We start from the raw sequence: 14,474 nt of genomic DNA, 5'->3' as shown, positions 1-14,474 counted from the left end.
GAGAAGTGTAACTATTAGATCATATTTGTAGATATGCTATTTGCCTTTAAAAGGACATCAAAACATAAAAATGTAACACATAGGCCTATTTAGAACAATGTCATTACATAATCATTTAAGTATACGATTATAAAGACCTCCTTCCCACATAATAAAATTCTATAAGGTGTTTCAAAACAATGGACCCTATTTGAAATCGCTATATCCTTGCAACCATGAATGAAACTCTAACCTTTTGAAAGAATGTTGCATAGTTTCAAATTATTGCTGCTAAATAATATTAAGAATAATAAATAATAAGAAGAAGAATAAAATAAATTGCAACTTTATTTTATGCCCCAACACCATCTCCCCGAAGGGACTTGAGGCAGCTTATATGAGGTTCAAGCCCAACATAAAGCAAAATTTACAAGCTAAAACACAGTTAAAAACATAATAACATATACTGTAGCACAAACAATCTAATTAAAACAACTGAAAATGGCAAAATATAAAACATCATAAAAGTGTATCAAACCAACCTCAACAACCAGTAACCAGAAATATGGTGGGCATAATCAGATTAGAGAGGGCAGGACATAGGCTTATGCAAAAAACAAACTATAGAGCCAAGCTGGGGGTAAAGTGTTGAATACAACCTTTTCAGTAAATTAGGAATGGGCATTCATGAACAGGGACTAATCATCATTCAAATGCACACCGGAACATATAGGTTTTCAAATCCTTGAAGAAGGCAGACAGAGTGGGGGTTAGTCTACTAGATGTCTCTCCAAGCATACAAATGTCCCCAGCCTCAGCCATTTGGAAGGCCCATTAGCATAAGGCCTAATGAGATATCCTCCATTTGCAGAGGTTTTTTTAAAAAAATTCTGGCTCAATATGGTGAGCAAAACACAATAACTTGGATAACTTATTAAACAATTTGTAACTTTTTGTGTAACTGCAACATGTTGCCATTGTGAAATATACTGCTTTGAAACTGGGTCCATTATTTTGAAACACTCTGTATGTATTAAGACCCATGTTCAAAAATAGAAAACCAGAGGTCCAAGAATTTAAAATGTCCAATTTTTCCAGAATCTTACTACTCAATTTAGTTTCAGGATTACAAATTAAACAGACAACAGAACACAGAATCAACTAGATTTTTGATCATATTTCCATAGCTTTTCATGGTGCTTAACAAGAAAAAAAAGTAACGTCCTATATTTATTTTGATTTTTTTGACCCCAAAATAAAATTTTAAAAACAGCGCAAGGGCAAAAGGTGAAAATCTCCATCTCCCAGAGCTTCTCCTGAGTGTTGGACAATGTTCCTCAATAGAGTGGACCATGGAACAGAGGACTGAAGTAAATGGTTAAAAATCAGGAGGAGGTGCCTTCCTGCACATTTCCTTTCTCCCTGTGCTCTAAAATGTGTGCAGTGTTTGTGGACCTTAATAAAAGCTTCAACTGAAATTTAACACATTTGCAACACTTTTGATCATGGCTGGAGATAAAAGATGCAAAACTTCCTAGATCAAAAAATGACATCCTAGTTCAAAATTGACCCCAGAATTAAATTTTAAGAATTCACCAGATTGTATCCTCAATAATTACAATCTGATCATATTCTCTGATTTAAACCCAAGCTTAAATCATAGCCTACTGACTTGATGACACATAATGTGGTTTTAACCAACCAAGAAAATATGTCCAGATGCAAAACAAGCAAAGGGAAAAAGGAGAGATGAGAATGCAAAGACACAAGGCTTTCTATCTATCCGTCTGATATTCGGAGTTTATATTATGACTTTATGTGATACCTACATTATACTTGTTTGTGGAAAAAAGAAAATTAGACACATTATGATGAATAATTCGGTTTGAACAATTTCAAAAAGTCTTCCAGAGGTCCATGTCATTATTTAAAAGCAATTTATCATGTAACCCAATTTGATGAAACTTACTCTCAGGTGTCTATTTTCCTCCGATAGTTTCACCAAATCCGCCTGAAGTCTTTTGCATTCCTCCACTAGCTTTCTTGTTTCAGTGTCGTTAAGTGAAATGCTATGTGGTTTTGCCATTGGCCCATCCTGCTTACTTGTGTTCAGTATTGGAGCAGATTTGCTTGCATCTATGTCATTCTGCAAATATTTAAGAACATGCAATTCTTTAATCAAAAGTAGTAGTGAGTATTTTTCAATTTAAGTTAGTTCTATGGATGACACATATGAAGGAAAAACTGAGCAAATAGTAAACATTCATAAAAGGTAGATGATTGGTAAAACATTGTTTTAAAAATTAAAGGGATTAATAACAGAAAAAAATTAATGTTGAACCCATCCTCCCTCTCATTCTAAGATGAGAAAGTTTTCTAGGGAAGTAATAGTTCAAACTCTGTCCAGAAACTTTTCTTCATCACCTAATCATAGGTGATGATTGAGAGAGTAGAGATATGACTGTCACTTGGGCTTTCATATACTTTTCCCACTTCTATACCCATGCTTGCTAGTTTGGCTCTGAGTGAGCCACATTCCACAGTAAAAATATAACTCTGAGTTATAGTTACCTCTGAAAAGCAGTGGAGGAATTACAGCATGAGATGAGAGTAAAGAAAGTATAACAACACCATCACAAACTATATAACTGCATGAAGCTTGGATTTTAAGTAGCAGTCACAAAGTAAGGAAGTAAATATATCATACAACTAAAATATTTACAGCCTCTGTTTTTAATCAGAGGCTGAATGGTCATCTGTCAGGAGTGCTGATTGTGTGTTCCTGCAAGGGAGGGGGTTGGACTAGATGGCTTTTGTGGTCTCTTCTAACCTCGTGGTTCTAACTTCAAACCACGGTAGGTATGACATTGAACAAGGTCCCGTATCTTCACTTCTTCCAAAACTGTGAAATTTCTAATTCAAGCAAGGAACAATGGAACTGGATGACTTGTTCTCATCTCTGTTTATTGAGCCTAATACTGGCTGCATCTACACTGTAGAATTAATGAAGTTCAACACCACTTTAACTGTCATAGCTCAATGCTATGGAATCCTGGGATTTGCAGTTTGGCGAGACACCAAGGCTCTTTGGCAGGGAAGCCTAGAGGCTTTGTAAAACTGCTTCTCCCAGGATTCCATAACACTGAGCAATGGAAGTTAAAATGGTGTCAAACTACATTAATTCTACTGTGTAGATGCAATCACTGTCATCTAAGCCATTTTAAAGACATCTTGGGGCTTGCTTCCATTTGCCAGGGAAGGCTTAGTCTAATGCTTCTTTTCCCTACTTCTACAGTCTTAAGGACCTCTTTCTCATTTCAAGGGAAATCTTTAACTTTTTCTTTTTGTTATGCTTTTTAGTCTTAGCAAAAGTTAAAATTCTACAAAAACAAAATGATACAATACAAAAGAAAACAAAGCTTATGATAGTAGCCATTTTGATAATCTTCGCAGTTAAGGCTTGCTCAAACCATAATATTTTCTACTTCAAAGCCAAGTTTTATATTTTCTTAGCTAGCTACAAAAGACTGAATGAGCTACTGAAGTAGTCCAAGCATCTTGGGGCTGTCAGCTCCCTCAAACAAACCTGATTCATCTTGTGTTTGACCTCACTGCCTTGCTCCATCATGTCAATCTTCTGGCTAAAATCTGCAGCTGTCTGAAGAATGTTGGTGCTGGCTGTAGTTATGTACAAAGATCCTGAAGGTAAAGCCTGAGGTGGCAGGTGAGACATGCCCTCAGTACTCAGCAGATCTCTCATTGCAAGACTTAGGGGATTCACTAAATCAACGGCTAAAGGATTAGGTCCTGCATCCCCACTCTGCTACTTAGAAAAACACAAATGTTATGCAGAAGCAGTCAAGCAACAGCTCACAAAGCATCAAAACAAGCAAAAAGAGGATGGCTTCAAATACTTGATTTACTTACTCAGACGATGAACCCAAACACATTTAGTCAGGAATTAAGCTCCATTTTAGGCAGTGCAGTTTTACATCTGTATAAACAGATTTCTGTGACCAGAACTAAAACTAAAAGTTCGACTTGCCACCACACTTCTTGCTGTTAACAAGACAAATGTTCTTATCTGCACATTTTATAAACGTTTAGGCCCCTTCCACAAAGCTGAATAAAATCCCACTTTATCTGCTTTGAATTGGAATATATGGCAGGATAAGCCAGTTTAAAGCAGATATTGTGCGATTTTTGGTCTTGATACTCTGGATTATGTGGCTGTGTGGAAGGGCCCTAAGTCTCTTTAGCTGCTGACCATGAAAAGCAAAATACAAACAGAATTCATCTTAGGTTTGTAGTTTTTAGGATCCCAAACTAATAAAATTGTGTTTTTTTTCCTTATACTTAAATTGTTCATTGTTGTGGTAAAATAACAACATTCCTCTGGGCTACCTTTTCCCTCCAGCTGGATCAGATCGAGGGCCCTTCCACACAGCCCTGTCTCCCAGAATATCAAGGCAGAAAACCCCACAATATCTGCTTTGAACTGGGTTATCTAAGTCCACTCAGATAACATGGGGTTTTCTGCCTTGAAATTCTGGGATATAGGGCTGTGTGGAATAGGAATAATTTGCCTATCACCTTCACCACCCCAATGAGCTATCTTGGCATGGTAAATATTAGATCCTGTGAAAATCTGCACTTGCTTCATTGAGAAATTTTTTATTCATGCCAGTAAACCCATCAAACTATACTGAAATTGACAGCTTTTAGTAATAAGAATACACTCAGACCATCAGCTGGATTTAAGTGATATTAATGAATAAGCATTTTCAACAACTGCTGTACATGCCAGTAGCTCTCTAGTTCTATGCAGTGTTGTTCTGTACAAAGTTCTAGCCTATCGTTCTATGTAGTACTGTAGCTTTTACATATTCTACATGTGTAGTATTTAATTGCTGTTTCTACAATCACCATGATTTTTTAAAAAAATAAAACATGAAATAAAATCTACAAAATAAAGAAAATTCTAAAGGTCAGATGGGTTCTGACTTTTGTCAGGTCTTTATAGCTACTAAATTGCATGTAGATAAGCTATTAATCTGCAAAATGTGGTGAAAGTCTCCAAATTATTTCAATCAATACCTGCATTAGAGTTGGGATTCTGATCAACTTGTTTTGTATCCTCTAAATTAACACCACATTCTCAAATCTTTCAATTATGAAATATAAGTTTGATGAAATCAGTGTTCTAAATTAAATACATAATTCACAATATTAATTAATGTAATCCATACTAAAATTGGCTTACCTCAACATATTTTGTCCAAAATATTTACTATCATATAATTAGTTGCTGAAAATTAACTGTGTTAACTTCCAGTCCAGTTATTAAGTTCACTGCATTTTAATGAAAACCTGAAACTTTGGTACATGATGGATAATGTGAACAATATTTCAGAGTATCTGACAATTATCTTTAATACCTGTGCTTCTTGAAGTGAAGCAATACAGCATGCAACTGCAAACCCTAGAGATTAAAGTACTACTTTCCCCTTTCTGTCCATTCCCGATATATTTCCTGCAATCTTAACCAGGTAGAATTACATTTGCTAGACTCTTCCACCTTTATCTGGTCATAAGACTAAATCTTTTCATCCTTTCTAGGTTGGTTCCATTGAAATCAAGCTCTCTTCATTTCAACAGCTCCACTCTAGGTAGGATTAACACTGGATTTAGCCTCTTTCCTCATAGCCTCAGGCAAGCCCACCAATGCTGTGTGTGTTAACCAGAGCCCCTGGTTAACACACACAGAGACCATAGCAAAGTTTTCAGAATGCTGCGCAAACAAAATTCTAGGACAGACATTCACTCTCACAATAATGGCCACAGGAACCACAGCTTGAAGGTAGAGAGGGAAACATACAGAATCCAGAACAGCAAATGACTGTAGAGGTTAAACATCTAAGATAAAGACAAGTACTGAATATTGTGATGAGAACACCATTATTCCATTAGTGAAACTCACTAATATAATACAGAACAACGGTTCATTTAAAATTATAAAAAAATTTATAACATGTAAGTATTTGAATCTTCAGGATTTCTTAACGAAACACAGATGCCTGTGCTTCACAGCACTGCCCTGCCAAATGATTTCTTAGATAATCTCCACAGCATTTACAACAGGGGCAAGACCTGGTCTTGTGAATGGACCAAGTGGTCCTGAGCAGTGCTATGTGGTCATCTTCCATTGCAACATTTCCAGTATGTTTGCAAGGAGGTAACAGCAGATAACACAAGGGTGTTGCAGAATGATTAAGCAAAAGTAGGTTGTGAATGAACATAAAATATCCCTCCTTTTTAGGTGGCATATTTCTAGCTCTTAACTTGAATAATGGAATCAAAACCTTGGGAAGCTACTATCAAATGATGCAACTTTAATAAATAAAATGGAGCACTGAAAGATTGTCTTTAACTTTTTAACATTTTACCTCATACTTTTGGCCCGCCTTCTGTGTCTGGCTTTATTATGCTGTTTTATATTGTTGATTTTGTTATGATTATTTTGTTATGATTATTTTGTTATTGTGTGTTTATTATGTTGTATTATTTTGGGCTTTGCCTCATGTTAGCCGCCTCGAGTCCCCTTTGGGGAGATGGTGGCGGGTTATAAACATTATTATTATTATTATTATTATTATTATTAGTTTTTTAATTATTTAATGCACACAGAAGAATATGCGTGACTTTATGCTCAGTTGCTGTATGTTTTCATAATGAACACTGCTCCCAATCCAAAAGCATTGCTGGCCTCAAGATTTTGCTTGCCTGACTCAAGTGAGAAAGTAGTATCCCTGCACCCCAAAAGTGCCCTTTATGCTCCTTTGAGGAACAGCCACCTTCACAACTGATTGGTTTACAAGCACTTTGTAAGCCAGATAATTTTTCAGTATTTCCCTATAAGGTTACTTCTACTTTTCATAAAATTAGTTGGGAATATGCACATCCACTCTTACCTACTACACATTAATCTAAGCACAATTTGGCAAAGATTGTATATATCAAGTGTCTATGTATTTAGAAAGAAATAAAAGCAGTAAAGCTTATGAAGCCCTAGAACACTGATCAGACTGCCCTACATTTAACCTAAATGACATAAACACTTCAGATAAAAAATTTTAAAAATCAAGAAATATTTTAGCTTAATAGATTTGTCCATAAATTACAGGGAGGAAAGGTTGCTTTCTTTTTTACTTACCAGCTTATCATTTTCATTAGGCATTTCAAATACACATCTCAATTTGGAATCCATTAAATCCTCGGGTTTTGCATCCTTCCACTATGTCAACAAAGAAAATATAAGAAAACAACTATTTTATTCCAAATTTTCAAAAACAATTTCCATAATAATGCAAGTGTAGGTTTATACACACATGTTAAAGAACCAACAGTGTATAGTAGGTAGCATCTGGACTGCTTTGGAGATAAACCTTCTGACTAATTAAGGCAAAACAATAAAAAGCCATGCTCAGATGTACTGCTCTCCTTTTTTCTTCATGCAATTATCAAAATCTCCCTAATTTATGTAGAAATATCACATTGGCACTCAGCTGGGGCATCCTGGTTAAGTGACAGATTAAAACAGTAAGTCTCAAACTGCTACATCCCTACAGTGGAAGAGGGACATTCCCAATGACAAGCCAAGATGCACCCACAATGAGCCAATATAGATGTATTGGAACAATTTTGTTATCTCTGAACTTAACAAACAATACAGAGTTGCATTTGTAAGATATTACAAAACAGAACCAGGAGGAAAACACCTACAGATCTTATCAGAACATAAATTGCCATTATACAAAATAGAGACCTACAACAAAATGATGCACTGTGCAGTATTTGTTCTAGGCTACAGCTGCTCAATATTCTTTCATTCTCCAGTTTTCCATTTCACCCCTCTCCAGCAGTCAATCAATATTCTGTGCCTACAGGAGACCCTCAGTCCTCAGCTTTTCCCTTTAATTTCACTCCTTTATTTGAGCTGTTTTGTGGAAATTAATTCTATAAGCAAGTCTTGCCACAAATCAGTTCATGAGAAAATTTAAAAACAGCCTTTACACTGTATACGACAAAATTTTGTACCTTGGTTCCATAAACTCAAAAAGCTTTTAAATTAAGTCGTAAGCACAATGAAAATTGACCAGTAACAAAACAATAGAGGCACACATTGGATTCAGAGGCAAAGCTTTAGGTCACATTTCAATAAACACCACATCCTGGAATAGAATAGTGAAATCATTTCTTGAATGAAAATCCATCAGAAAAAGAGATTGGAATACTAGGTTTGAACATTCATCCTGTTCACCATTTCATTTTATGTGACCCTCCAGATGCTGGAGTACAACTTCTGTATTCCCCATCAGTACGCATCATGACTAGAGGTGATGGAAGATATTATATAGGAACATCTGGAAGGCTCAAGTTTGTTCTGTTTAGTCAGAAGAGTGGGATCTGAATGTAGATACAAGGCTAGGAGATATAATGTCTGCTTTAAAATGCCCTTTAACCTTTTCCCAATTTCAGAGCAATAAGTGCTGTTGGGCTGCAATTCCCATAATCCACAGTCTGCATAGCAGATAATCAAAAGCAACGGGAGTTATTGTTCAATAGCATCTGGGAACTCAAATTGGGTAAAAACTGAAAAGCACTAACCACTATGTAAAAACATTATAGTTGGCCCTCTGTATTCACAGATTCTTCGTCCATTAATTCAACTGCCCTTTGAAGGCAACCATGAGGCTGATGGGGCCCCTCGATGAACATGAGTTTGACATCTCTGGGAAAGATGTTAGAAATTGGAAAGTAATCATTAGCCTAAACACTAAGGGTTGAACTTTTTAATTTGTTTAGCTATTTTTAACTTTCTCATTGATGTAAGTGCTCGTCATAATGTAAGTGTTGGGCGGACCATGGTATTTACAAAAAATGAAGGTTGTCGACTTTGATTTTTCTTAATGGTTCCTTCAAAAGGATTATTTTGGACCTTTTAGAGTTGACTTCCTCCAAATTGTGACTTTTCCTCACATGGACTACAAAGTCCATAACAGGATTGTCCCTTGGGGATGGAGGGAGTCAACGTATCTGGTGACTGTTGTGGAAAGCTGTGCCAAAAGAAGACATCTCGTTTTATAACCTTTTCAATTCAGTTTGGTACCTATTTGCATCATTTTTTTTCTTACTATCACCACCAATACATAGATTTTACCTCATTCTTGATTGTTAAAGGTTATTATCTAAATTTTAGTATCTGAAATTTCTGAAAGTCTCTAGCAGGAGTGTATTAAGATTTTCACAGGCCCTAAGAATTCTTGCATTTGATTCCTCACCTCACCCTGATGTATCGCTAGAGATGGACATCATTGCAAAAAACTGTCCTATTGACCTCTGTTGGCTTAAAACATCTATGTCCATTAAAAACTGGAAGTCAAGAATGCCTTCATTTTGAATTTTTGTTTTTCTTTCCAATTTATGCATTTTATAGTCTTGTTTTGTAGCCCCTAGGCACTATGTCTAATGTGCCTAATGGAGAAGATGGCCCTGATATTTGAGCATATGAAGAACATTTATCCATTCAACTGAATCCTTGCTTTCATTCTGCCCCCACCTCAAATCAAGATATGTGGCCTAAATAGTAGAGTTCAAGTTCTGCCTACAGGAGTGAGGAATCCAAATACAATCTGTGGTATCTGCTGTATTAATGATCTGTACTTTTCTTTATCTTAACTCTACAATTAAAAGAGGGTGGATAAGGAGGAGGAGGAAGCTGATAAAACAAGCAGAATTGAATCATGACGAGTGAGAAAAGGGGAATCCAAGACAGGAACGAATGGGGACAGATTTAAGGAAACCTTTTCACTAAATTACCCAAGAGTGATCAGTGTAGATATGCCCTTCAATGAAGGAGGTATACTTGTATACAATAGATTTAAGTCCAGAATGTAATCAGTAGAGATAATAATAATAATACTTTATTTATAACCTGCCCTATCTCCCTGAGGGTACTCAGATATTAATGAAAACAACCACAATGCACTTTTAAGAAAAAATCTAAAACTCTTCTTTCCATACAGATCCATTCCATAGAGAGAACATTTTGAAAAGTTTTAAATATGTGTGAAACCATGGCACTTAATCTGTACATATGTTTTGAAGTTTCTCTCCAGTGGTCCATGATGTTACCCCCAATCCACTACTGTCAGCAATCAGGAGAAGTTAGAGTCTCCAAGAAAAAGGGAATACCAGACAAACCTAAGGAGGTTTGCTCTAAAAAACCAAAGAAAGAATCTACCTTGTAATCCTACTAAAAACAGAAATGCAAAGTATCTGTTTACTTACCACAGCTTCCATATCAGTGATATTTGATGGTGCAAAGATTGTCTGTACCATAAACTTGTGTTTACTTTTTTCATTTGGATCATAGTCAAAGGGTTGTAACATCACTGAAGAATAGACAAAAGTATGTATTACACAGGGGTACATACCTTCTTATGTGAATGTTAAAACATATTTAAAATTCAGAACATCAGAACTGTGTAGGAACTTAGTCACAGCTATATCTTAACAAAATATAATGAAAAAACAATCTTCTATCATATACTGTAAATATGCCTCTGCTAAGTATCCTGAAGCCTCGTCATTATGAAACACTTACAAATTAGGTCCAAGTTCTCTTGCAAAATCAAGGTCCCAGTTTCAACATAACAATATAAGCTCTATAATTTGACGTCAGCAGTTAATTAACTTGCTGCAGATGGAAATTTATGGTAATGCCGCTTAAAATGGTGAGCATATCTTATTACAAGGCTAATGCCTGTAAAGGAAAAGGGGATTCCTCACCCTTCTCTTCAGATAACAAAGAGGGGAAAAAATTACAGGAATTTCTGATATGATTTCGCTGAACTGGGAAAATGATCACCATATCAGCAGATGATTTAAGAGTGCTCAAATCTTTTTTTGTAATATACAAGTGCGCAATTGAGAAGTAGGTAAAGGTAAAGGTTTGCCCTGACATTAAGTCATCTGACTCTGGGGGGTGGTGCTCATCTCCATTTCTAAGCCGAAGAGCCGGAGTTGTTCACTGACACCTCCAGGTCATGTGGCCGGCATGACTGCATGGAGCGCCATTACCTTCCCGCAGAAGCAGTACCTATTGTATTGTACTCACATTTGTATATTTTTGAACTGCTAGGTTGGCAGAAGCTGGGAGGAACAGCGGGACTCACCCCACTCCATGGATTCGAACCGCCGATCTTTTGGTCAGCAAGTTCAACAGCTCAGAGATTTAACCCCCTGTGCCACCAGGGCCTCCAATAGAGAAGTACTCCTTGGAATGAAACATACTATGGAAGAATTCCCAAAATGAAGGGGTGCGTTTGTGTTTTCCTACCAAGGATAACAAAATAAAGATCAACCCACCCATAATGTGAGTCCACTTCTCCTATTTTGATATGCCAAAATGAACATAAGAAAGTTGTGATGCTTACTCCACTTTTTTGTCATTCAAATAATATAGTGTTATATTAGGAGAAGAACGTGTATTTTCAGGAAATATTTTATAAATAGGAAGCCACATACTACAGCTTTTCTTATGTTGATTTTATATATTTCTTGGTTTATTCAGGAAGTTGTGAAGTTCTTATCCATTTAAAGAGTCAGCACCAGATTAGGATTCATGCTTTTTTTTTCTCTAGATTACAGACTATGTAGAAGTATGGAAGTTTTAGCTCACCACTGAATCCTAAATATTTTACCTTTATCCAACATGGGTTATCCTTAGAATCAAGATAATGTCCAACTACTAGGGCATCCTGAGGTAAGATAAACTTATATATAATATTTAGTAGGTTTTCATATATTCAAAGTCCTTCAAATACTAGTAAGTAATCTGTAAATTAATCCATGAAAACTGTTCATTTTTCTCTGCAAATTATATTTTTAAACAAACAAACATAGTTAATTAAATATCTGCAAATATGTAAAGAGTCTATAACTGCAAGTTAAAATGTTTGAATAGGTATATGAAATGTAAGTTCAAATTCCTAATCAGTCACAAAAGCTTGTTGTGAGCTAGGGTTCAGTGCATAAATAAATTATTTAGAACCGTTTCGGTAAATAAAGACACAATTTTTAAAATTGATTATTTTCCAAATCACTTAATGCATATATATATTAAATTCTAGTTGATTCAGATACATTTTTTCTATCACTTCTTTTCTCACCAAAGTCTACTGAAGGAAATGTCATACAAATATATAATAAAAGTCATAAAAAGCAAGACAATAAATCATCTATTCAAAACATCTTAAGAGAGACCAAATTAAGGACACATTCCATGGAGTGGTCACCTTCACTGCATGTTGAATTTTGGAAAGCGAGAGATTGCTAGGTGTACTTCTTCCATCAAACTCACCACAACTAAGGCCTCTTTCCAGAACCCAGACAGAAAAGGAACAAATAAAAGGGAGCCTCCACATAAAAGTACACTATTCTTGTGCAGGCTCAAACTATTTAAAACTTTACTTATCTAAACAATTACTCTGAATTAAGCTCAGAATTTGATAATCAGCACAATTAGAAAGGAAATTAGAGTAGTATCTTCAAATATTCTCACCTATCAGAGCTCTAGTGGCTGCAATCAGAATGAAATGAATCTTCTTCAAATTTTATATGAGGAAAATGTCACATTATATTAAATCAATCTGGAAATGACTAAAGGTGCATTTACACTGTACAATTAATGCAGTATGACACCACTTCAACTGCCATGACTCAATACTATGGAATCATGGGAGTTATAGTTTTACAAAGTATTTAGCCTTCTCTGCCAAAGAATGCTTGTGTCTCATCAAACTACAATAACCATGTTTCCATAGCACCGAGTCATGGCAGTTTAAATGGTGTCAATCTGCATTAATTCCAAAATGTAGATGAACCATAGGATTGGGCCTGGGCTTCCTAAGTAGAGCACACCTGGGATTCCCAGGTACAGCACAGTGCCTTCACTACTGTAAAACATACTTTACTACTAACAAAACAAAAGTGATAAATATTCCAGACACAAAACATTTGCATCTTCTCTAACAGATAGGTTACATACGCAAACAAAACATTCCATTCTTGTTCCTCATCATATAATTGCTACTTACAGGTAAAGGATTGCTAAAGGAAAAAACCACACATATCCTAACAAGTATTTAACATAACAATGACAGCCATTCACAATAGTTTGCATTCACAGAACACAGAGCTGCATACCACCAACCCATTAAATATTTCTAATTACTGGGGTCATGCTTCTGCTAAATGGAGGAAATTCCACATATCCAACCTCATCTCAAGGAGCAACAAACTTTATATGCAGTTAAAATTATACATATAGACACATATAATCATACTCTCTTCATTGAGCTCTGAAGCCATAAATCAATCCCATGGAAATATTGCAGAAAAGCATTAATATCACTTTTCTATTGAGCCTGTTTCTCCAAGACAAGAAAAAAGAAAATACTAGTGATACCACTTTATAGTTTAGCAAGAAATACATAGGATGAACTGTAAGGCCACATCTCTGAAAATTACAAGCAGCAACTTTAACATAATATGTTAATAAGTTAAACTCAATGTTAACACCACCAAATATAGACGCATTGAACTCAATGCAACTTTGGTTTACCTAGAATTCCCATTCATTTATGTGGGTCTACTCTAAATAGAAATAGTCTTGGACTTAATCTTTTCCAAAATGTTGTGAACTGGAAAGTTTTCTTCTTGTAAAAACAAACTGGAAAGTTTTCTTCTTGTGAACCCTTACGAGACAACTAAAGCTCAGGAAATTCTGTGTTAGGCCCACAATAAATACAAAGAACTAATGGATCACTGAATTTCACTGGGAACATAGGATTGCTTTCTTAATGGTGCTATGAAGAGAACATGCACAGTTGAATGCAAGCAACACACACACACTGAAATATGAAGAAATAAAATAAGTTAATATTAACCTTTTATTATGAACTTTCGCTGAAAAAAGTTGTGGTTGAACAATGAAAATAGTAGTCAATATTCTAAGGAACAAAGGCAGCCATTCTATTTGACATCTTTACCTGATACAGTTACAGCAGATCCTGGGTCAATAATTCCACTGTTTGGCCTCACACAGTATCGACGAGGTGCTGTGGTCTTCACTTTAAAACATACTTTTCTGTCTGATGGGTTTCGAAGTTTAAGATTTGTAGTGACTACATCTGTGAAGGGACCTGAAAGTGTTCAAGATTTATTTTTAGGAATCAGTTTATTTTGGGGATGTTGTCTTCAGAAACAGACTTAAAAAGCAAAATAGAATTTGGCAATAAAACATAAATATGCTATTTATGACCAGCATCTTTCTTTCACCAACCTCTACTTCAATATCCTCCACCATAAAAAAAGCCTACCGTCAGATTCCTGCCACAGTAAATGCTTGTTTTGGTACTTTGGTGTCTGGT

General features: G+C 35.7%; 1 protein-coding gene across 2 annotated transcripts in view; it reads right to left on the bottom strand.

Annotated features, from left to right (window-relative positions):
- Positions 1–14,474, bottom strand: part of VAPA (VAMP associated protein A) — a 30,746-nt gene that overhangs the window by 846 nt on the left and 15,426 nt on the right. The window contains exons 2-6 of one of the 2 annotated variants that reach the window (XM_060775034.2): positions 14,094–14,246; positions 10,330–10,433; positions 7,193–7,273; positions 3,566–3,691; positions 1,949–2,125 (exon numbers count right to left, since the gene is read on the bottom strand). In XM_060775034.2, coding sequence (XP_060631017.1) covers positions 1,949–2,125; positions 3,566–3,691; positions 7,193–7,273; positions 10,330–10,433; positions 14,094–14,246 — 641 coding nt within the window. The remainder of the gene's footprint in view (positions 1–1,948; positions 2,126–3,565; positions 3,692–7,192; positions 7,274–10,329; positions 10,434–14,093; positions 14,247–14,474) is intronic. The other variant, XM_060775035.2, reaches the window with a different exon arrangement.

The sequence above is a fragment of the Anolis sagrei genome, chromosome 4 (assembly GCF_037176765.1).
Source record: "Anolis sagrei isolate rAnoSag1 chromosome 4, rAnoSag1.mat, whole genome shotgun sequence".
Classification (NCBI taxonomy): Eukaryota; Metazoa; Chordata; class Lepidosauria; order Squamata; family Dactyloidae; genus Anolis; species Anolis sagrei.
Note: the sequence above shows the minus strand (reverse complement) of the source record. Positions and strands in the feature narration are given on the sequence as shown.